This window comes from Esox lucius, chromosome 18, assembly GCF_011004845.1.
Source record: "Esox lucius isolate fEsoLuc1 chromosome 18, fEsoLuc1.pri, whole genome shotgun sequence".
Taxonomy (NCBI): Eukaryota; Metazoa; Chordata; class Actinopteri; order Esociformes; family Esocidae; genus Esox; species Esox lucius.
Genome location: NC_047586.1, coordinates 15,971,422 through 15,997,578, shown reverse-complemented (window position 1 = coordinate 15,997,578; position 26,157 = coordinate 15,971,422). Strand labels below are relative to the sequence as shown.

The following is a 26,157-nucleotide window of genomic DNA, read 5'->3' as shown; positions in this document are numbered from 1 at the left end:
CATGGACTCGTCCACCTCTGTGAGACATGGACACTTTCATTACATCGTCATCCCTGCAGTTCTTCTCTGGGGCTGCCTCCTACCCAGTGAGTTCCCTCGCAGTAAGACAAACCGAGACACAGAAAGCAGACCTGCCTAATGGGTACGAACCATCTTTCAGACCCAAACACTCACACGCTCTTCAGAAAACACATCAAAGATTCATATACACCATACTGTGTCCGTGTAAGCCCTCAATGAGGGGAAGAACAACATGTCTTCCCAGCACTGCCCTGAGATGTTGTTAGAAAGACAGGAAGATAAAGAGGGCAGGAGAGAGAGAGTGACAGGCAGAGTGAGACAGCAAGAGAGCTAGAAAGATAAAGACAGACAGACAAACAAAGAGAGATTCTTGAACACGTCCAGAGGAAAACTACAAACGATGCATGCAGGGCAGATTCCAACCAATATCCACTAATAATAACAACTCAAAAAAAGAGCTGTTAAGTTTAGCAACCGTCTAAAATACATTGACCCCTGCTCATATCAATTCCAAGCCCTGCAATACCAAGAGTTGAGCAAAGGTCCAGTCCCCTTATTCCAACTGGTCCTTAGGCTGAGTTCACAAACCTGTTCTTCTAACACCTTAGGACCAGAACGTCCAATTAACCGAATTACAAAGCAGTTAAAACGAAACGACATGATCTAATTGGGAAACGGAAGCACAAAGCCAAATTAACCGTTCTCTGTCCCTAAACCAAACAGTAAATGACAGATAAAGCTTGAATAGGCAAAGGCTCAGTGATCACAGCCTTGCTATTAAAAAGGTAGACACAGGAAAACATGTCTCCCGGTGGAGAAAAGGCTGGGCAACCACTGAACTAGAGCAGAGCCTGCACTGCCGGGACAAAATGTTAAAAATAGGAAATAATTAGTCATTTCTCAAAATGCGAAACTATCATTCAAGGTTTCGGATGAAAATATTATACGTAACCTTTTGGGGAGTAAACAGACTGCTATGTACTGGCAGCATACTGTGTACTGTACAAAAGTGACACTAATTGAGGGACAGAGTCACAATCCTGTCTCATACCATTATAATTTAGTGTTGTTATTATTATATCTCTGTCCTTTTTCTCTTGGCTGTATGTCCACTGATTATTGTTGTAGCTTTAATGATATTCTATTGAGAATTAATGTTCTATGTCCACTGGCATTATGTACATTCTTACCTCTTGCCAATTAAATAACTTGAATTGAGGGAGAGACAGAGACCACTCTGTTTTTCTAAGAGAAGATGCAGTGTTTGTCTTGAAGATGTGTGTTTGTGTGTGTGGTTGGTTCGGCTTTGTGTCTGTATGCATGTAGCAGGGCTGTGTGTGTTTCTTCCTAACAGCCCAGGTTGACCCAGTCCTTAATGGCCGTACACTGTTGGCAGGAACGGCTCAGGCTCCATCCGTCTGCCTAACTGTATTCTGCTAATTGGGACCACCGAGCTTCGCCTGGCCACAACATCCATCTATCAGCATTCAGCATGACACACAAACACACACACACACACACACTTAGCAGGAGGTTGCCGTTAAACAAGAAGCACCGGTTCAGAGCACAGACACACATTTAGCCGAAGGACGCAGAGACACATAGAGCACCAAATTTGAGCACAACAAGCACAGACAGACAGACACACACACACACGCACACACACACACACACACACACACACACACACACACACACACACACACACAGCCAACTTGACCTTTTATTACAGGAAATAGCATTTGTTATAGAACCTGGCTGAACAAAGAGGGAATGACATCATCCTTCCAACCCGTAGAATTCCTTAAGACATCTAATTAAAGATGAGCTCAAGATCTTTCTGACATTTTCGCTGGGAGTTTTCAGTGTGTCCCGTCATCCAGTGTTGTTGTTTCTTTGTTGCTTCTTATGCCGTTTTTTCTCCACTATTTTTATGATGTCTAATCCGTGATTAAAGCCCCACTTTAGCCCAGCAACTCTCAGCAAACTCGACCCAGTCGATGTTGAGATATTTGCCTTTCCCTGTCCTCTGCAAGGAGCTATGATCAGCTCGACGTCATCCACTTGTACTACCGTAAAACCTCTTAGACACGCGCCACCTAAATGTTTTTTGGCCTGCCTAATTAAAAAGGACAAAGTGCATTAAAAAGCCAGGCTTTTCAAATAAAAACTTCATGATTTTACATAGAAGACGGTAATCTCCCTGGCATAAAGCGGCGGCTTGAACGCGCATCATCTATGAGGAACAAAGTTAGCCAATGGGATCGCTTAAACTTCCTGACCATGTAGCTTAGGTGGAAAAATCAAGTGGTGCTAGCTCAATTTCAACAATAATGGTTTGAATAATAGTATGAGGAACTTTCCCGACATAACAAGCCTGGTTAGATATGGCAGCAAGTGTTTAGATCTGGTTATTTTACTCACAGTGCATAGCCTTCTGGACTTGTATGTGTAGACTACTCTGGATTTCTGCATTGACAACTAAACAGTATGGAATGGATTGGTTAGGTGATATTCATTACAAAACAACCTGTCATAAGATAAACTTTAAAATTACATTACAGCTGTTTTGATCAACATATTTCAATGAATGCTTATGCTTGAAATCTACTCATCAATTTATTCATTAACAAGCCGCTTTATAGAGTAGAAGACCATCTGCTAAATGACTTACATGTAAATGATATCATATGATATGGATATCTGTAAAATATCCAAAACAGTTTTGTGTTATGTATAATTACATAAGGCTGCTACTTCTGAAATATTAAGAATTCAGGAAATTTGCTTTAATAAAATTACAAACATCTCAGATTCTATCAGCTTCTTGCAGATAACATAAGCAAAATAGGGAGGGTCTCTTTATTTTGTAAGTTCTGTTGGGTGATAGGTCGACCTCGCCTACTACCACTCCTGTGGCCACGCCCCGACCATGAAGTCCCTTTTTAATAAAAACAAAACCCTAACTACTTATTCACTATGATTATTGACGATTTATGCTATTCAATAAAAAAGAAGAATTTGGTGCGCTTAAGATCACAGAATGCATCTTGAACTACATTTTGCTGCGTCACATCAAAACATAAAGGAAATATACAGTATAATGCATTATTAACAAAATTATTTTCCATTACAGATAAACCCCTTTTTTTCTTCAATTTAAAATACAACTTTAAAACAAGTTAAAATCCTACAATAACAATATGTAGTAAATAATTTGTAGTTAATTAAACACTCAATCTTCAAGAAATTAACCTCTCTGAATTTAATTATGTAATTCATTTCAGCATGCAACATAGAGACAATTATTTTGCCAACAATTCCTCCCCTGCATTCATTTTCCTCTGGCCAACAAAGGAAACCCAGCTAGTTGAAGATGATGGACGAAAGCAATTTCAAACTGACGACAACAATGTAAATTCCTTTCAAACCCTCCCCGCTCCATGGCCCGCTTCTCTCAGGTATACTAGATTACGGCCTACAATCCTAATTACGCTCAAACAGCGCGCGCGCGTGTGTGTGTGTGTGCGAGCTGCATGTGTGTTTGAGGGACGTGGAGTTAACTGAGAAAGAGACGTTCCTCTCCCATGATAGAGTGCATCGCTTAAATGAGGAAGATTCCCTTGCCACCTCCCAACCAGACACAATGCTATTATAATATCCTATACATCCCTCACGCCCATGCACAGATCACACCTCCACACACAGCCAAACAACTAGTACTTTTAATAAGACTGTGTGAGGCTCATTCATATCTCTCTGTCTCTATGTGATTAACACTGGGGTGCAATCCATTCTGAGGGGGGAATATGGCAGTACAATGACTCAACCTCTCCCCTTGTCCTCTCCTCCCTCAAAGAAGGGGGGATAAGGAGTATGAGCAAAAATCATTAGGATTAGTCATATTGCTTTGAGGCGAAGGATCAAAGAAAGTGTAAACTGCTAAACGGAGGGAAACGCTGAAGTCTGATAGCTTCGTATATATTGCGTCTAGGCAGAGAGAGCCCCCTCCCCTCCTCCCTCCCCTCCCCCTTTCCCTCCCTCCTCCCTCCAGAGCCAGGCTGGAGGCCTCTGCCTTAGTAGCTGTGGAGCAGCACCGTACACTAAATCTCGTCTGACTGCAACTTCTAATGTGTCCCCGAAGACCTCTGCCTTACGTGGCAGCCTGAATGTTTACACAAGATCACATGTCTGACACTGCAGATCCCAGTTTCTGGTTCTCATCTCGAGATCACGTCTGACACTGCAGATCCCAGTTTCTGGTTCTCATCTCGAGATCACATGTCTGACACTGCAGATCCCAGTTTCTGGTTCTCATCTTGAGATCACATGTCTGACACTGTAGATCCCAGTTTCTGGTTCTCATCTTGAGATCACCTTGTTTACACTGTAGATCCCAGTTTCTGGTTCTCATCTTGAGATCACATGTCTGACACTGTAGATCCCAGTTTCTGGTTCTCATCTTGAGATCACATGTCTGACACTGTAGATCCCAGTTACTGGTTCTCTACTTGAGATCACATGTCTGACACTGTAGATCCCAGTTTCTGAAACATAATAATTCGACAAACAACCCAATAGACACACAGGTACTGTGTCCCGCTTGTGTGTAACTCTTTGTAGCTATGGCTAGCTCTCTAGTATCTCCTCTGTGTAATTGCCCCCCTCTATCAACCTGTAGGAGGGACTCTGGATCTGTCTTCGACAGCTTGTATGTACGCATGTTATCTCAGACACTATCTGAGACACTATCTCAGGACGAGTTTTGTTGTATGTTCTGGCGTTTACAAAATGACACTGATTGGTTCAGAGGGTGGGAGGGGGGCGTTACAGTGATTCAAACTCAATATCACAACTGGCCCAAGGCACTGTGTCACACGGGAGGGCCAAGTTCACCATCGCCTTCTTCTGGCTACAGGCTACAGATGCCCCTAATGTGCTTGGCGGCTGTGGCCCTCATGCAGATCGGACATGCTTCCTCTAGGAAAGACAGATTAGCTTTCACATCATTAGTTATTGTTGGTTTTCAATCCTTCCTCTCAACCAGCCAATCCCAGCCCAGCCCCACCCGACAAGACACGCCCTGCCCGGGGAATGCTCAGCTAATCAAACTGCCGTTTCGCCATTAGCTTAGCCTCGGCCTGCCTGACCTAGCTGTATCCATAGGGACTCTCCACTTTGTCAGTCCTTAGAGATCTCACCAAGGGTCTGTCTGCTCAATACCCCCCCCTTCCCCAACCTTTTCTGTTCTTCTCTTCCTTTGCAGCAGTGTTGATCCACATATGAAATGTAATCCAACACTTCCACACCTCCTGGGACCAAGGCCATGTAGCGCTTGAGTGTCAGAAAACGACTGACCAAAATAGACCCAAATTCAGTCTCTTCCTCTCTCTCAGTCTTTCTCTAACTCTCTCTCTCTCTCTTGATCTCAAATACACTCACACAGCCGGGGGTCTATCAAGACTCCACTACTCCCTTCTAACCCTGTCTACCCAAAGGGCTGGGAAATCTGCCAAATTCTACAGTTTCTGTCTCCTTTTAGCTCCAACACCACAGCTAATAGTCAACAAGGGAACTGAGGAACACCACACCCCCCCCCCCCCCCCACCAAGCCCCAAGGAAAACAGTTTGTTTTTCAACCCTAATTCTGTGATATCCAATTTGTGAATAACATATTCTTTTGTTCTTTTCTACCTTGATTGAACTCACAGTCGCCCAAGCCAACACGAGGATTTGCTTCGAGCAGGACAAGGCAAGGAGGCAAGGCGACTGTATTTGATTACTGACAAACCCAGACGGTGCGGGCCAATCTCACTGCCCTCTGTGGGACCCAGAGCAGGGTTCTAACGCCGGTCTCACGATGACGCAGTAACTTTACCACTGAGCCATTCCAGGGCCCCGAAGGAGAGTTCAGTTCAAACGTGAGGAGGAGGGCAATAATAAAAACTTAAAGGAGGAAAACCGGGGCAGTTAGAGAAACAAAGGTAGTCATCCCAAATAAGGTAGTCATAGAAGAAGGGTTATTCCTGATTAGATCGGAAATTGTTTTGTTATTATTTTGTTATTCTTTATGCGTGGTATCAGCCAGATAAACGGAAGCGATATCAGCTTGGGAGGTGTGTGTGGGTTTTGTATTTTGTAATCTATAGAATCACAGTCAAAATACAGCAAGCCTCTAATCTACCATTAGATGGTCTCAAAGATATAATTCATAGGAAGAAGTCGTTTATTGACTACCTCTTGTAAGGAGATATAGATAGCCTCAGTCTGTGACAGAAAATGACTTTCCTCCAATAATATGGCCAATGTTTTCCGCAGTGACCTTGTTCATTCAGCCAGGAGAGAGAAGATACATACTGTTGAAATGGATCTGATTTGGCAGGATGGCATCGGCATCGGCTGCCATCCATTCAGAGACGACAAGCTACATATAAAGGAGCTTGACTTTTTAGAGATCAATGATGATGATGACAATCCTCTAACAGAGACACCAGAGCTCTCAGAACCTTGACCCAACTGGATAAATGCTTGGCTGCTGTAGTAGAGGAGGCTTGCTGAATGTGGGGAGAAACTATTTATCGGGCTGCAGAGCTTATTGTAACCCTTTAGATTTGAAACACACCGTTCATATATATATATATATATATATCCCTCCTATTGTTTTGGGGTCAAATTTGACCTGTTTTCAAGTTTAGATGTGTGCAACCTACCTTATATTATTTCTGATTATTTCTGATCAAAACATTACATCCTCAACAAGGTCCTACTGAATGCCCTGAAACACAGTTTGACCATTTGTCTTTTTTAAATGCCTATAAAAAAGAAGTAACATCCGTGGTGTTTGAGCCGGTAGTAATTATGGGTTGTTCATGCAGAGAAATACATAGTAAATGTAACCAAACCATCGTGAATAACAACAATACAAACAAAAACAAAATAATAGTAATGAAGTCCTATAATAATAGTACAATTATATTGTGTAATAATATTAAAATGAAGTTTCATGCCAAGAAAGCACATTGACTTGAATTCAACTGTAGAATGGCACACAGCAAATATGATCCCACGCGCACACCCCCACTCTCTCTTTCACTCACACACACACACACACACACACACACACACATCTTCTGTCCCCCAGCTTTATAGAAATATATAGACTGGAGCTTTCTCACGGTCTCCTCAAAGTTTGCCTTTACTGAAGGCACCGCAGTTGTGTAATACTGCCCCAAGACGAACAAAAATGTGATGAAGATGAGCACACACGCAGGATTTATTCTGGATTACAATAAAACAAAGGAGTTAAGTTGGACAAGGTCACTGGCACCTACACCTGCAAACAGATGACAGCAAGGTGGCCAATGGTTGTCGTTTACAACATCCTGGATGATTTGTCTTACTGTGCGTTTATAGTGTGGACTGACATTAATTCTGGGTGGAACACTGCAAAGCCATACAGGACCTTTCTGGAGGAACTAGGAAGATCTCTGGTGAGCCCTCAAACTGAACAACAGCGACGTTTACCCTGAACCCCTGCCTCCGCCAACGTGGTAATGCAGCTTCAAGGCAAGGATGTAACCGTACCTATTCATCGAACTGTGCCTGCTGGAAATCCGAGGACGAGATGCCAGTGCTGCCCTCACAAGGACAGCTTCATTTGCCACAAATGTCAGAAATACATTTGCAGGACACACATCCACACACTCACATGCTGCCCGTCATACATAATAACAAGAACACATACATGCATACATAAATACACAGACGCGCGCGCACACATGCACACACACAAACACACGTGCACACATACGCACACCTTGTCGGAGATGACACTTGTTCATAAATCATGTTGTATGACTGACCAAAATAAAGATTTTTTCATAGGAAAGTACATGCTGTCAATTTTGACACATAACACCACAAATGTAATAATAATTGGTCATTTTAAAATGTTATTATAAAAAAATAATAATAAACATTAATTTTGGGAATTATTTTGTTAATCATCAGCCTCTCATGGTCTTATAATATATTTGCCTGTTTTGTTCATCATAAGCAAGAAAATAGATACATTTTGCCTATTTAAAACTAAAAACGATTTGTAAATTTTTTGCTACAGTTGTGCTCAAAAGTTTGCATACCCTTTGAGAATTGGTTATGTATGTACCATTTGTAAAGAAAACATGAGTGAGCAGGCAAAACATGTCTTTTATTTCTTATGGGATTCACATTCAACTATAGGTCATAAAAACATGGCAACAAAGAAAAAAGTCTGTCTACCCGTAGTTCTTAATACTGTGCATTGCCCCCTTTAGCATCATAGACAGCGTGCAGTCTTTTGTAATAGTTGCCTATGAGGCCCCAAATTATTGCAGGTGGTATAGCTGCCCATTCGTCTTGGCAAAATGCCTCCAGGTAATGCAAAGTCTTTGGTCGTCTTGCATGAACCGCATGTTTGAGATTTCCCCACAGTGGCTCGATGATATTAAGGTCAGGAGACAGTGATGGCCACTCCAGCCACAGATGTGCGAAATTCACCTTTAATTGCTATTTTCACCTGTGTATGTGTGTTTCACCTTGTGCATCTGCAACAAGGCCAAACATTCAAGGGTATGTAAACTTTTGATCAGGGCCATTTGGGTGATTTCCGTTATCATTATGATTTAAAAAGGAGCTAAACAACTATGTGATAATAAATGGCTTCATACGATCACTATCCTTAAATAAAATAATGTTTTTTTAGCATGATCAGTCATATTTTCAAAATCAATGCCAAGATTTCACTATTTCTGCCAGTAAATGTGGTCTAAGGTACATAAAATATCAAAGTAACTATATAAACATTATGGTTATAGTTACACATTTTTCATACCACCATACAATTCATGTCATCATGTCAAATTTTGCAAATACATATTTAATAATACAATATGTTTTACATTTATTCCAATTTGTGGAAGGCACTGCTTCATCACAGCAACTCCCAGTGAACACGGGACAGTTTATGTTCTGATGCGTGTCATTTAAAGACCCAAAACTATTGTATCAATGGTGAGGAATTCAACAGGTGAAATTTTATCATCATTTATTATGTTCAGACATTCAGGTCCAAAAAGTCACATTCTGAGTACTTCTACAATTGGCAAATATGTATGGAAATCTTAGTACAAATCTAAAGGGGTATTATAATGATTTTTGAATTCAAAGGGATTTACCCCTCCCCCTAGTCAGACACTTGCTCAGGAAGTCTTGAGACTAGAGAGGTCATCATTATTAAAGCACTGGACAATCTCTTTAAAGGTGCATTGAGTGAAATGAAATCGCTGGGGTCCGTGGCTTTGCTCTGTGCTTGATGGATCTGGATAGAGTTATGACTTTAATATGTACACCGCCAGTTCAATTTGTCTTGTGACCATCGACGCAGCACTCAGCATGATTACTTCATTGGCCAGCCGGAGACATTCCCTCGCATATAGTCAGGATCCATTTCACAAAACACTGTCATATGGCCTGGCAAGGGCTGATGGGATGGAGGAGGGATATAGTGTATTATCTAGGGTACATGAACACTAGATTGCTATGGGCCATGGTCAAAATTAGGGCACTATAAAGGGTAGGAGGTAGAATTTGGCACATACCCCTAGAGAGCCTCCGCAAGGATAACATGACAGGCTAGGAATAGAGCTGGAACGTCTAGAAAGAGGAAATCCCTGCAGAACCTTGAACACAGCGAGAATACCTGTCTTCATGAGGCAAGGCTAGATGGCAGGTCAAGTTAGAACGATATTCAAGTCCTGGTAAACCGTGCAGTAAGAGCTCAAAGCCCCAAAACTGGCAAGCAAAGCACTTGCTATAACCCTGATGTGAGTGTTAGGCAGCTGTATTTACCATGTGGGTAATTATTCCACGACCTGACTGTCTACTTGGTACTTGTCATCTATTTACAAATTAACGTTATTCTATTAATTGGGTTAATATTTACAACAGTTAATATGCTGTAGCCGTGAATGTTTTGCTTCTCTCTTGGTCTCTCCCTCATTTTAAGAATCAATCCTTGTGGTGACACAAAAATATATTACCATTAAAAACCTGATCTTGAACCTAAAACTAACCCTAACTCCTTACCAGTTACCCTTAATTACAACACAAACTGTGCCCATAACCTGGAAACATTCTTCTGTCTCATGAAGACCAGGGTCACCACAAGGTCAGATTATTTCACTATCCTCCTAATGTTTTTCATTGTCAACATGTTCTATAAATCATGAACACACACACATATACTGACACACAATCACTCATTCCAAATGTATCGTTTTCCACCACACAAACCTCCAGCGCCTCACGTCTCTCACCATCTCCTTACCTGAATGGTTGGAGGGGATCTCTGCTTCCTGGTGGTGGTTGTAGACAGTGTGGTGGTGGTCTCTATAAAGGTAGTAGACATCTCGGGTGGAACAGAGGTGGTGGTGCGGGCAGCACCCCTACTGGTGGGTACATCCCCCACCAAACGCACGCTCCCGTTCACCTTGATGTTGGCGTGGCCTTCGGCGGCCATATTGAGGACCTTGGCATAGAATTGGATACCCTTTATTGTTTACTGAGAACGGACTGTTGTCTAACCCAGTGTACATCACACAGTCCAAATGTAAGTAGATCCACATTGAACATTACCCATGTTCTGAATGTCACAAATCCCGTAGACATCTCATACTGCAACATACAGTACATATTAAGTAGAACATGTTCTCAGCGGAGTACGCACACAAGCCCCATTACTGGGCTTGGAAAATGACTGTTACTTCCCTAAAAATCCCATGTTTTCCAGAAATCTGAATTTTTCCGGAATAAGTTAGCACCATTTCATGGAAAGTGACCAGACTTTCAGCACTATGTAGGAAACAACCAAGTTGTTACATACCTTGAGGCCGTTGTAGTAGAGGCCAGACAGCTGGCCCTGGTAAGGGCGTTTGCGGTCGTTACCTCCTATAGAGATTGTTGCCTGGGTGTTGAAGATGGTGAGCTGCCGGCCTGAAAGGAAAGGGGGGGACAGCATGGAGGACAACATTAAAATGCACTTCAGCTGAACTTAATCCATTTAAGTTGCTACTACAACGGTCTGAGTATAATCTAATTCTTGGAAGACTGTGTAAGCTATAGGTGTTATTGAAATGTAGATAGACGGTAGAATAATTGTTCGTTGGTTTTTATAAAAAAAGACAATAAGGTGTGATTGGAAAAGGTTTTGGTCTTTTTTACATTAACAGCGCATTTACAATCCCATGAAAAGGGCAGTATAATCAAATAGTTGATTTAGTTTAAATGTACTTTGTAAAATACGATATGTTAAAATGTAACTAATTGCCTCTTGCACACTATTTCCACAGAAAACAACATTAAGGAGGAAATCAACATTGCAGTCAAAATACATTTTTCATGCTTTAGTTCTGATAGGAAATATACAAATAACACTTGGCGAATGAAGGGGAGAATCTTAATCAAAAAACAAATTTCAATAACACCCCAACCTGCACACCCCCATTCAACACACACACACACACACACACACACACATTGCACTGCAGGGTTATTGCATTGGTCACATTCACAGTTAGAATTAAATACATTTGGAATGAAATGACAAGGGAATAAATGTCATATCATTGTAACGTAAAAATAAATACAAGGTTGATTCATGCATGTAGCAACACTAATGGTTTCAGAAACCTTTGTGCTTTGTGTTTTTAGACATTGTTAAAGGGACTTTATAATCATCTTAACAGGTTTAGGCAATGACCTTTAAATGTGGTTTATAATGATATTAGGTGGGAAATTCAGTATAGCAGAAAGTATCGAGGGCACAATTTTCCCTTTCATACCTTTATTGTAATAAACAGTGTGTTAACGACTAGAAAATGAACAGTAAAAACTGTCTGGAATGGAAGCAGACCATTTCAATCCAGAAGGATTATTTCATTGAAGTCTGTTTTAGGGCAGGATGCTCATGTTGGTACTGTGCAGAGTGACAACAACAAGCACTAATTAAACATCTATCACCAAAGCAAAATCACAGAAATTACATCTTAACTACAAACACAATAGAAGCCTGTATGTTATAATTCAGACAATTATATGCCCTCGGTTCAATTTTACCTCAGATAACACATTTTCTTTGAGCAAGACAATCAATTCACAGTCTAAAGAGTGGTTTTGTGAAACAAAGTCCATGTTGTCTAACAACTATTGGCTGTACGACTGAAATTTGTTTGTCATATTTGTTCATGTATTGTTTATGGATTACACCAGTCCCTTTAACTCTTCAGCGTCAATGATTCACACGGAATTTAAAACAATGATGACATAAGGGAATGGCACGGTAAAACAAACAAAATAAAACTGACAGTAATTTTAGTTTAGTTATGGTTTATAGGGTTTAAAAAGGAATAGTTTTCACTAAAGGGTTTGAGGGGAAACAAGCCAGTGACATGACAAGAAAAGAAAAAAAGCATTCTTGAACAATGTAGAAGATCTGGTAAAAGGTTTACCTTTCTCCTGTAGCCAATCTTCTACCGGCCTCTTATAATTGAATGGGATTTTCTTATTAGCCATTTGATAGCGTTCAACGTCGCTTGATCCTTTAAAGTTTGAAAGTTTAGAGAACAGCTTAAAACAGTCGGCAAAGGCAACTGTGAAACAGTCATCATTCACATTTAGACAGCGATTTAGAAAGGTTCTTTAGCCTTGTTTATGAGGTGTAGTTAGAAATTGTTAAGAGGAATTTCAATATAAATGTTTAGTTGTAGGTTTAATTTAGATAACTTAGTAAAAACGATTTTTTTTGCAAATTGGACAGTCAGTGGTGAACTTAAGCAAAGCTTGGTTTCCAATAACAATTCAGACCACAGTTCAGTAAAAACCTGCCCATGACACCAGAACACAAAAAGATAATACATTGTCTTTGAGCAAGACATAATTCATCCGTTGGTTTATAGATGTGAGCATGCATTTTTGTTAAGCAATAACACCTGTATTCATCAAACCTTACTAGATGAGAAGGGAAAATATATTATTATAAAACAGGTAAACTCTAAGAAGCATTCACTACATGAGAGATGATTCACATTTAGTGTTCCCACTGGACATCACCTGTTCCCTGTACTGCTTCACAGAGCACACCTGACCTCTCCCAAGACCATCTGTAGAGCAGGATATAAGGATATGAAGGATATAATAACACCTAACCCTGCTCTTCCATTTCAAGGGCCAAGGACCAGGTCAATTTAGCAAAACTCCAGGGAAGGGAGGTAGTGAAATAAAAGACGTGATATATGGAGCCAACCTGTTGGAAGACAATCACATCCCACATAACAGAGATTTGGGGGAACATGGCATACAGAATATGTTATTACCAGAGGGTTACATTTTTTATATAACCTTTATTTATAGAGAGTCAGAATGCGGCTGTGTTAAAAATACAAACATACAAAAAACATACAAATATGAAAAACACAGTTATGAAAACAATATCTAGCATTCCAAGGCACTGAACAATTAACTTGAGGTTATTCTGCAAAACATTCCATGAGGAAGTGTGTTTGTGTGTGGTTGGTTGTGTGGTATAACAGTCATAGCATAGAATGGCTTAGTTAGGCTGCACTGACTGAAAGCAGAGATCACTAAGGAATAACTATTTAATGAGAAATACAGACACAAACACCACACATATAGCAGATAGAAATTGACATCAAACAGAGGCAAAGAGGAGAAGAGAAATAAATACATAGAGAGAGGGAGAGAGAGAAGTGATTTTACTGTACAGAAATCTCTACTTTTATACATACAGTGAGGAGAACAAGTATTTGATACACTGCCGAATTTGCAGGTTTTCCACTTACAAAGCATGTAGAAGTCTGTAATTGTATCAGAGGTACTCTTCAACTGTGAGTGACAGAATGTAAAACAAAAATCTAGAAAATCAAATTGTATGATTTTTAAGTAATTCATTTGCATTTTATTGCATGACATAATTATTTGTTCATACGTTTCCTGTAGTTCTTGAACAGGTTTGCACACACTGCAGCAGGGATTTTGGCCCACTCCTCCACACAGACCTTCTCCAGATCCTTCAAGTTTCAGGGCTGTCACTGGGCAATACGGACTTTCAGCTCCCTCCAAAGATTTTCTATTAGGTTCAGGTCTGGAGACTGGCTAGGCCACTCCAGGACCTTGAGATGCTTCTTACGGAGCCACTCCTTAGTTGCCCTGACTGTGTGTTTCGGGTCGCTGTCATTCTGGAAGACCCAGCCACGACCCATCTTCAATGCTCTTACTGAGGGAAGGTGGTTGTTGGCCAAGATCTCGCGATACATGGCCCCATCCATCCTCCCCTCAATACGGTGCAGTCGTCCTGTCCCCTTTGCAGAAAAGCATCCCCAAAGAATGATGTTTCCACCTCCATGCTTCACGGTTGGGATTGTGTTCTTGGGGTTGTACTCATCCTTTTTCTTCCTCCACACACGGCATGTTGAGTTTAGACCAAAAAGCTCTATTTTTGTCTCATCAGACCACATGACCTTCTCCCATTCCTCCTCTGGATCATCCAGATGGTCATTGGCAAAATTCAGACGGGCCTGGACATGCCCTGGCTTGAGCAGGGGGACCTTGCGTGCGCTGCAGGATTTTAATCCATGACGGCGTAATGTGTTACTAATGGTTTTCTTTGAGACTGTGGTCCCAGCTCTCTTCAGGTCATTGACCAGGTCCTGCCGTGTAGTTCTGGGCTGATCCTTCACGTTCCTCATGATCATTGATGCCCCACGAGGTGAGATCTTGCATGGAGCCCCAGACCGAGGGAGATTGACCATCATCTTGAACTTATTCCATTTTCTAATAATTGCGCCAACAGTTGTTGCCTCACCAAGCTGATTGCCTATTGTCCTGTAGCCCATCCCAGCCTTGTGCAGGTCTACAGTTTTATCCCTGATGTCCTTACACAGCTCGCTGGTCTTGGGCATTGTGGAGACGTTGGAGTCTGTTTGATTGAGTGTGTGGACAGGTGTCTTTTATACAGGTAACAATTTCAAACAGGTGCAGTTAATACAGGTAATGAGTGGAGAACAGGAGGTCGTCTTAAAGAAAAACTAACAGGTCTGTGAGAGCCGGAATTCTTACTGGTTGGTAGGTGATCAAATACTTATGTCATGCAATAAAATGCTAATTAATTATTAAAAAATCATACAATGTGATTTTCTGGATTTTTGTTTTAGATTTCATCTCTCACAGTTGAAGTGTACCTATGATAAAAAATGACAGACCTCTACATGCTTTGTAAGCAGGAAAACGTGCAAAGTCAGCAGTGTATCAAATACTTGTTCTCCCCACTGTATGTACACAGTTTATTATGATACACCAACATATAGAGGATATGCAATGTCCTGTAAAATTCCATCATGGGCATTAAAATAACAATATGTTGTCACCTACACAATTTTAGCCTTATGTTATCACTTGCACTATGGGGAGTTGAGATTATATGGCAATGCTTTTCAACAGTCAAAGCTACTAGAGACGTCTGTTGAGTTTGTAATAAATAATGTACGACGTGAAATTATATCACTCCCTCGATGACAATGTTGAGGAGAAACAAAGATACTCTGACACTGTTTCGTGTAAGGGGAAATTAATAATATATTGACTGCAATGTTTTGGAGACCAAATTGGAAGTGCAAGACTTCAAAAGCATGAATGTGTTGAATATACTTTACACATCTCTTAATAATAAGTTGCAGCCGCCCGCTAACTAAAACGCTCTGAAGATAAATCCTGAATATGTTACAACACGTTTGAGTTCCACAAGGGGACCCCTCTTTTCTCAGTCACATACCCCCCCAAACTGTATGACGTCAGTGGGAAACGGAGCCAAGCACAGAACACACTGATGTGGCTGATGGCTGTTTGAGGGGTCTCTCACTCTCTTCCTTTCTTCCTCTCCTTCCTTCCTTGCTTTTAGTTTTTATTTTCAGACCAAAGAGAAAGTAAAAAAAAAAAAAAAGAAGAAAAAAGCCAGCCTTCAAAGTGTTCAGGTTAACGAGCGCTGAGAGGGAGAGTGGCCGTGTGTGGGGGTAGGAGGGGTGCAGGAGATGTGGGTTAGGGTAGGGGAACCGGAGACAGCATGGCTTACATGTAGCCAGCCTTGGTTGGAGTTATTAAGCACACAGCAGCCTTCTCAGCGCCTTTGATCCGGACGGGGGGTGGAGACTGGGACCGAGAGGCAGAAGCCTTCCCTGGACAGACAGAGGCTGCTCGACCGTTTGGGGGGGGGGGGGGGGGGGGTTGGATGGGGGGTGTAAGGGAATGTCTCCAGGAGCATAAAGAAGGATGCATCCCCAATACCGACTAGGCCAGTTCTTTCAGTTGTTCTCTCTTTCTTGCCTCCCTCCCTCTCTCCCTCTGTCTCCCTGTTCTATTGTCACATCGATTAGTGTGGTTACAGTGCTGCTTGAAAGTTTGTGAACCCTACAGGCATGGTCATTATCTTTTGTTTAAAATATTCAGAGAAACAGGAAATCCTTTTCTAAACCACAATTAATAATAAAGACATTCCAAATAAAGGACACAAACCAAAACATATATATTTTCTTTGTTTACTTACCAAGAACTCAGATTTCTTGTGTGCAAAAATACAGTTGTGCTCATAAGTTTGCATACCGTGGCAGAAATAGAGAAAATGTTGCATTGATTTTTGAAACCGTGACAGATCATGCAGAAAAACTGTCTTTTATTTAAGGATAGTGATCATATGATGCCATTTATTATCACAGCTGTTGGCTCCTTTTTAAATCATAATGATAACAGAAATCACTGAAATGGCCCTGATCAAAAGTTGACATACCCTTGATTGTTTGGCCTTGTTACAGATGCACAAGGTGAAACACACAGGTGAAAATGGCAATTAAACGTACATTTCCCACACCTGTGGCTATTTAAATTGCAATAGTCAATAGTCAAAAAGAGTCAAAGTCAAAAATGAGCTGCATGGTCGAGTTACCAGAAAGAAGCCTTTACTGCGCCAATGCCACAAAAAAGCCTGGTTACAATATCAACGACACCTTGCCAAGATTCACAGCTTCTGGCACACTGTAATCTTGAGTGATGAGACCAAAATAGAGCTTTATTGTCACAACCATAAGCGTTATGTTTGGAGAGGGGTCATGAAGCCTTTAGTGGACAGAATACCATCCCCACTGTGGAGCATGATGGTGGTTCACTGATTTATGGGGGGTGTGCATGCTGTCATTGATGCTAAAGGGGGCAATACACAGTATTCAGAACTAAGTGTATGCAGACTTTTGAACAGGGGTCAGTTAATTTCTTTCTTTGTTGCCATGTTTTGTCTTATGATTTGTTACGACCTACAGTTGAATGTGAATCCCATAAGAAATAAAAGGCATGTGTTTTCTTCACAAATGGTACATATACATATTACCAAGTCTTCAGAGGTATGCAACGTTTTAAAGCACAACTGTATGTGAACCCCTTCATTAAATAGCTTGTGGCACTTCTATTAGCAGTGATAACTCTGAGTAAATATCTCTTATAGCCACTAAGCCACTCAGTATCAGTATCTTTTTTTGAGGGATTTTTCACTCTTTACAGAACTCAGCAATTAACTGAGGTTTGAGGGATGTTTGGGGTACTACCCATTTCAGTTCCTGCCAAAGCATCGCGATTGGATTAAGGTCAGGACTTTGACTCAGCCAATCCAAAACACAAAATAATCTTTCTCATTCTTTGATAGATATGCTTGAATACTTTGGGTCATTGCCTTGTTGGAAAACCCATTTTTGGCTCCTTGTCTAATGGCCTGTTGTTCTGTTTAAGAATCTCCTGGTGTACCTCAGAATTCATGGTTCCCTTAATGATGTGCATTCGGCTAGGTCTTCTTCCTAGCAACCCTCCCATGATTTTAATCCAGTGTTCTTCCTATTGTTGAAGCACAGTGACCTGAGATGCAGCAAGACAAGTCTGCAAATCTCCAGATGTTATGTTTGGGTTGGCATTTACCTGCTTTTTCTCAGGGCCCTTGGGGATATTTTGGTAGGGATGAGTTGCTGTCATGTTAAATTCTCTCCATTCGTTAATGATTTGCCTCACAGTAGACTGATGGAGCTCCAATCTTTTTTAGATGGTTTTATAGCCTTCCTTAGACAGATGTGCTCTCACTACTCTTTTCCTGATGTTCTCTGAGATCTCCTTTCCTCTCTGCAATGTGTTTCGCATTCATCTGTATGGGTGACAGCAAACAGACCAGGTTGTCTCTAGTCATCAGAATCCTGCCCAAATTCTTTCCTAATGAACCCTCCTTATTGTTCATTTGGTACCCAAAACATTTTAAAAGATTCTGCTGCACGCATGATTTCCTCTAATCCAACAAATTAAATAGATAACTATAAATCTGTGATGTCAGATAAGAAAAGATGAAATAAAAGTTCCATGGCAATGCAATTATTTTTTTTGAATTACACATGAGGTTCACATACTTTCAAGCAGCACTGTATGTGTTGAGAGTCTGCCTACAGCTAAGATGCAAGTAGAAACATTCTTCTTAGTAATTATATAGCATTAACAATTCTATTTTTATATCTAATTTCTTCAAATTTGACCCCATTTATCTCCACTCACCATTATGGCCTTGGCCCAACAGTCAAAATTCAAGAAGTGTCCCCTAACAAGCTGCTCTGCTTCTTTTCACACTGCATGGTCAACCAAGAAGTATTGTCTGGCACATATGCGCTGGAGGAGAGCAAAAAGCCACGATTAAGCAGGCATATACTCCACCTCCTACAACCCATTCCGACACCCACTCTTCCACCCCAGGCAGTGCCCGAGCCAATTTGTGCAGTCCTCTGCGGGACACCCAGGCAAAGTCGGTAACCAGGTTTCAAACTCCAATTATATGGCTGTACTGCAAGGCGGTGACTCAGACCTCTGCGCCACGTTGTTAAACAGGATTACAGTGCTGACCTGTCCATAAGACAATCAGACAACCTTGTTTCTGTAACTAGCTATTCTTAGACACAGTATAGAATGACACGATAGGCTCTGTTTTAACAAACCAAATACAAAAAAAATTCTTAGCGCACATGCCAGCAATGTAAGTCTGAGAGTGAGTCAGTGTGCTTAACAGCTAAATATGTACTGTATCCTGAACATTCCTAGCATAAAAAACACTTTTGGACATTATCTCACATCATGGTGTCAGTACTTTGCTACCCTCTTCCCTCAGTTAGTGCTGGTTAAAATCAACTGATGTACAACTCTGTTTCCCAAAAAATTATGCAATGCTGGGAAAATCATTTAAACCCTATGTTCAATAGAAAATAGTACAAAAGCAATATATCAAATGAGGACCGTCCTCGACCGTCCAACCAGGCTGGTGAACGCACCCCTCACAGCAGATCCCAATCACCTGAATACTAATCATGTGAATACCACTCACCTGTGCTCTCCTTCTTCCCCTGGCAGCCACTATATAGCCTGGTCATTCACACCCTGTCCTTGTGAGGTATTGTTAGTAACTCTACTGAGCCTGATTCTCTGAGCATTCTCTTAGTATTTGAAAGTCTATTTGTCTTAGTATTTGAAAGTCTATTTTGGTATCCCGACCCTTGCCTGCCTGTCTGACCTCTCTAGATTATCCCCTTCTGTGCTTCTGGTCTACATTGATACCCGGTTACCAACCTTCTGCCTGCCCTTTGACTTGATATACTTTTGCAAATACCAAATAAACGTCCTGCGCTCTGCACTTGGATCCATCTATCCTTCTGTGTGTGCATTCATTACAGCAACAAGTTTTCAAAATTTTGGGACAGGGCCAAGAAAAGACTGGATAGGTTGTATAATGTGTTACGGAATTTTACTGAACTGATGTATTAATGAATAGGGTTCTATTTGGTGGAATTTCCATCACAAATGCTAAATAAAAAAACCTGGTGGAAAATCTCACAACTAATTAGTTTAATTAGCAACAGGTCAGTAACATTATTGGGTATAAAAGAGGGACTATCCGGCTTGTTATCAGTGCACAAGTTCAAAAGCCAGCGTCTGTGATGGTATGGGGGTGCATTAGTGCACATGGCATGGGTGACTTGCACATCTGTGAAGGCACCATTAATGCTGAACAATATTTACAGGCTTTGGAGCAACATATGCTGCCATCCAGACAACGACTTTTTCAGGGAAGGCCTTGCTTATGCCAAACCATATTTGGCACGTATTACAACAGCATGGCTTTATAGTAAAAGAGTCTGGGTGCTAAACTGGCCTGCAGTCCAGACCGGTCACCCATTGAAAACCTTTGGCACATTATGAAACAAAAAATACGACCCTGAAAAAAGGAGACCCAGAGTTGTTGAAATCCTATATCAAGAAAGAATGGGAATACAATTCACTTTAAAAAATACAGCAATTGTTCTTTTCAGTTTCCAAACACAGAGCGTTGTTAAAAGAAGTGATGCAACAAAGTGGTAAACATGCCCCCGTCTCAAAATGTCTTTAAATGTGTTGCTGGCAACAAAGTCAAAATGGGCATGTATTTTCCCAAAACAATGACATTTCCCAGTTTCCACACGTAATATTTTGTCTTTGTACTATTTTCAATTAAAGACAAGGATACATCATTTGCACATCACTGCATTCTGTTTTATTTGCATTTTTCCCAGCATGCCAACTTTTTGGTAAATTGGGTTATAAGAAAATAGCATTTGACTAGTCTTAAATTCCTCTACCAACACACCCTGAAATTTGCATTCCTATTAGCTGCTGACAGGTACATTTCCAAATCTTGATTCAGTAGTTTCAAAACAGTAGCACACCGTTACTGGTTGGAATTGAATACAAATGTGCGTTAGATACCAGCTCTGCCTGAAAAGCCAAAAATAGAGGCCTCAAATCATTAAAGGTGGACAGTTACCTTTATCAATAGAGAATGTTTTCAACCCAAGATTAACATTCCCCTTGAATCAGGCACAGACTCATGCATCTCTCTGCTTTCAAGTTTATTGAACTGATACCACTTTGTAGGACTAGTTTGGCTAGCTAGGTGTAGAGTTGCTTTCAAATCATTAAAGGTGATGCTAGCAGTCAGTGACCTTGAGTGAACAGAAATCATATGTACAGTAACAATATTTTCAACCCAAGTTTAACTTTTCTTTTGACTGGTGCACCTATGGCCATGCCAGTGTGTCTGACAGCTTTGGAATCGATAGAAAACCTTTCTCTAGGACCACTTTGCTGCACTGGAGTTGAACAAGCTGCAAATTAGTAATGGTCGGACCATATACCCTGTCCTTAACAACCATGGAAGTAGGACACCACCTGATGTGTTGTGTTTGTGTGTGTGTGTGTGTGTGTGTGTGTGTGTAAGGGGGGCGGGCATATGTGTTCATAACCATGTTTCCAATTCTTCCTCCTAAACGTTGGCATAGTGCGTTTCACTGGGCTGCAGGCTCACCAAGAAGCCCGGCAGGGTTCCATCCCATGATGCCAAGGGTGAACCAACAGCGTGAAAGTGGCTACCGTGACAACTGCTAAGCCTCCATCTCAGCATGTGGAGAGGAATCAATACCCTCCCTCTCAGTCCGTCCTGCCCAGAACCCCCAGGTTATATCCGTCCTACGCACACCCACCAACACCCCGTCCATCACCGGCAGCCTGTCAGCTACACCGCACTGTCCTATTGGATCAGACCCTGGCTATATCTCTTACCACCGTCTCTCTCTCCATCACCCTCTACTCCCTTCACCTCTTCCCCTCCCCGCTCTTCTCCTCTCTATCTCAGGCTGCTCTTCCACCTCTTCGGTGTCCTCCTCTCAGACAGACTGAGACAGTAGAGCATTCATCATTCATCACTCAGGCCCTGGCCTGAGGTCTCTGCACGCTTCAAAGGAAGACCAGAGGCAACCGAGAGCGAGGCAGGCCTCCCTCTCTTCTCCTCCTCCATCTCTCTCTCTCTCTCTTTCTCTCAGTCCATACAGGGCTCTGGTTATGGTTGATTAGGTGTTAATTTGTAGAAATGGCAGCGAGGAAGACTCAGATGATGAGCTGAATGCAACATACTGTACAGCCATGCTGCTGAGATTGGAGCAGGCTGGATTGAGCGTTGAGGGGTTAGCAGAGGGGTGTCAAGGGGTGCTAGGTGCTGTGGACAGGGGCCGGGGAGTTACTACTCAGGTCTGCTTTACTTGATGTTAAAAATAGGCTAATAGAGCTGCTAATCTCTTTTCTTTCTGTTACTGCATTATGGAGTGGGGAAAGACTTTTAGACATATAGGGGAGCGTGAGAGACTGAGTTTGAGATAATCACATTTGACCAGTAGGTTACATGAGTATTTATCTCCCTCACTGTAAGGCATGGTCTGCCCTTCCCTTTCTGTGAGACAGCACTGCATAGTGAAAGAGAAAACAACCCTCCATCTGATTTAAAATGCTTTAAATGCACCCTGTTTCAGTACAGACTAGAACAGACAGACGTTTGAGGAGTAGGGAAAGGGGTTAAGCAAAATGAGAGATCAAACTCATAAAAAGAGAGCAAGAGAACTGTATTCTGTTGTGGGGGGCACATTGTAGTATGGATGACTGAGTCAGAATAGAACACATAGCTCTAGCTCTCCATTCCTATTTTTTCTTTCTTCTTTAATGCTCTTCTTTCGCTCCATCTCCCTCTCTCTCCCTTCACCCCCCCCCCCCCCCTCTTTGGGCTTTACATTGCTCCAGCTCCCATCATGCCTGGCTGGATGTCACCCTAAAACGTCTGGCAGCTAGACAAAGCGCACTGAAGGATCATGGGATTTCAGACTGGATCATTGGATAACAAACTCAGGTTCTGTTAGACAGCAGTTGCCCTGACAGCAGGGACAGGGGTCTGAAACATTAGACTGGCTTTTGACTGTAAGCATTTACCTTGATGGTGATGCTTTTGATACATTCTAGCTCCACCCTTCTAGAGGGATAGGGCGAATGCATATAAAGCATATAGGCAATGAAGTCCCCTTTCAAGTCAATGATTTGTCTGTTTTGTTCATTCTAATGGCAATTAATCTGCTCTGATAAACAGAATCAAAATAGATAATAGATAAGAAATGAATTCCTATTCCGTCATTTACAGTAATTGTCATTTGAAAATATCAGATGCGTCTGTTTGTCTACCTTTTGGAGCCTTTCCCTCTGGTGAGAAGTCCAGTGTTTACACCTCAAGGCTGTCAGTATGAAGCATTGACTGACTAGTCAAATCCCTCTTCTGTTCCCTATTACCAGTCGGCCATGTACACAGCGTGACGAGGCCACAACCAGATGTGGATAAGTGTTTATTGGGCCAGGAGCAGCTTTCAATAGAAACACACACACCAGTGCACTCAGGTCTTCAACATTACGCATTCAGAGAGGGCGCGGGAGGCATACGATGAGGGTGCGACCTAACCTGTAATTACTCACGGAATGACAATGCCTTTAAAAGCGAGGGGGCAAAAAATAAAAATACAAAAATCTATCATTGTTGAATTACAATACTCCAAAAAGGAACGTAGCACATATTCGATCTCTTCCCTTGACAAAGCTATGCAGATTGAATAGAAATGTACTTGACATATCACATGGAAGAATTCATGGATAAAATGACAAAATTCTCTCTGCTTTGGAATTGTGGGCAAACAGAAAAAGTTATTACCAAGTGTTTAACAACTTTTTGGGTTAGTCTTGATCAGATCATTCACTGCATGTAGAAAGCAGACATTGATGAGTATCACAAAGTGCAGCTAGTTTTGATTAAGCTGCTGACCTAAAATATGTCTCTCAACAGTGAGAGGACTAAGAGGACCTGGGAAGCATTGCCAACCAAGAACCAGACAGTCTTGTACAACGGTGAGTGTCACTAATATCTTCTTAGGCAATAATTATTTCAGTTTAAATTGATTAACCGCCATAGAACTCAAATATTTGACATACAGTAAGGTCAAGAAAAATCTGGACACCGACACGATTTTCGTATTTTTGTCTCTGTACGCCACCGCAATGGATCTGAAATGAAACAACCGCGAGATGCAATTGGAGAGCAGACTTGCAGCTTTAATTCAAGGGGTTGAACAAAAATATTCTATTACACGTTTAGGAATTGCAACCATTTTCATACACAGTTCCCTTATTTCAGGTTCTCAAATGTAATTAGACAAATTAACACAATCTTAAATAATATATTTTTCCAGGCCTTTATGGCAGCTGTCTTCAGTTTTTGCTTGTTCGTGGGTCTTTCTGTCTTAAGTTTTGTCTCCAGCAAGTGAAATGCATGCTCGATTGAGTTGAGATCAGGTAATTGACTCGGCCATTGCAGAATATTCCACTTCTTTGCATTAAAATAACCCTGGATTGCTTTCACCATTGTCCATCTGTAAAGTGAAGCAAGGTCCAATCAATGTCGCTGAATTTGGCTGAATGTGAGCAGACAATATATCCCTATACACTTCAGTATTCATCTGGCTACTTCTGTCTTCTGTCACATCATCAATAAACACTAGTGACCCAGTGCCATTTGAAGCCATGCATGCCCATGCCATCACACTGCCTCCTCTGTGTTTTACAGATGATGTGATATGCTTCGGATCATGAGCCGTTCCAAACCTTCACTATACTTTTTTCTTCCTATCATTCTGGTACAGGTTGATCTTAGTTTCATCTGTCCAAAGAATGCTTTTCCAGAACTGGGTGGGCTTTTTGAGATGTTTTTTGGCTAAATCTGGCCTTTCTATTCTTGAGGCTTATGAATGGTTTGCACCTTGTGGTGAACCCTCTGTATTTGCTCTTGTGAAGTATTTTCTTCATGGTAGACTTGGATAATGATATGCCTACCTCCTGGAGAGTGTTCTTCACTTGGCTGGATGTTGTGAAGGGGTTTTTCTTTACCATGGAAAGGATCCTACGATCATCTACCACTGTTGTCTTCAATGGACGTCCAAGCTTTTCTGTGTTGCAGATCTCAACAGAGCATAATCTTTTTCTCAGAATGTACCAAACTGTTGATTTGGCCACTCCAGCAATCTCTCTGACTGATTTTTTTTTGCAGCCAAAGATGTCCAGTTTCACTTGCATTGAGAGCTCCTTTGACCGCTTGTTGTGGGTTCACAGCAAATGCAGACCTTTTACCTGCTTAATTGATGAAGAAATAACAAATATATAGCCCACCCCTGTCCATGTAACAGCTTTTGAGCTTTTAGTCCCTTGAAAAACAGGGGTTTACATATTAAAGAGCTGTAATTCCTAAACCCTTTGTCCAATCTGGATGTGAATACCCTCAAATTAAAGCTGAGAGACTGCACTTTAAACCCATATTCATTATTTAACTGTAACTTGAATATAATTTGGTGAACTGACAAAATATCAAAATGTGTCAGTGTACAATTATTTCCGGACCTAACTGTTTATAGAATATAATTGGGTCAATTTTGTCTAATATTGTTTCGGTTTGCAAAACAGATATTTATTGAGTTACTCAAAATTCAACATTCTATTTGCATTGCACCAAAATAATACAAATATTTAAAAGCATGCTGGTTTTCCTTCCTTTCTTAGCAAACACCCAGGATTAGTATGACTGCTACTGAACATTTTTAGAATATGAGGAGCTAGATCTATGCAGATCCTGTATCACTAACCAACCACTTCACAGACATTTACCACCTGTGGAGAAACGGAAGTCAATTTGTGAGGTTTTGTTATGGTTCTGAACTCTAGGGGCCGGTTTTGCAGACACAGATTAAGCCTTCTCCTGAACAAAAAAAATCTCACTTAATGGAAATCTCCATTTAGTAGGATTTTTTAGTTCAGGACTATGCTTAATGTGTCCATGAAACAAGCCCCAGGTCATTTAGTTTAATCTCTTTTGACCACTAGGCCATTTGGAACTTTAATACTTTCTGTTTTAAATCTCTGGATTTTGAACCCGCATAGAGAATTTTTTTTAAGTGCTTAAGGAAGATATATATCTTTATGAATCACTAATCAGATCTGAAATTAGATTAAAGAAAATATTAATGCATATAAATAATGAATGCATATTTTATATTTCTACAATAATTAATAAAGTGAAAG

The 26,157-nt window shown here is 41.2% G+C and overlaps 1 protein-coding gene across 19 annotated transcripts in view; it reads right to left on the bottom strand.

Annotated features, from left to right (window-relative positions):
* LOC105017684 (neurexin-3b) overlaps positions 1–26,157 on the bottom strand; it is a 300,014-nt gene that overhangs the window by 21,843 nt on the left and 252,014 nt on the right. For 17 of the 19 annotated variants that reach the window (XR_002198175.2, XR_002198177.2, XR_002198178.2 and 14 more), the window contains 3 exons: positions 12,567–12,656; positions 10,943–11,052; positions 10,388–10,588 (listed from right to left, as the gene is read on the bottom strand). Coding sequence is in view for 14 of the 19 variants with exons in the window: in XM_034287715.1 (XP_034143606.1) it covers positions 10,388–10,588; positions 10,943–11,052; positions 12,567–12,656 (401 nt within the window). In the remaining 5 variants the exon portion in view is untranslated. The remainder of the gene's footprint in view (positions 1–10,387; positions 10,589–10,942; positions 11,053–12,566; positions 12,657–26,157) is intronic. The other 2 variants (XM_020056334.3, XM_020056335.3) reach the window with 1 other exon arrangement.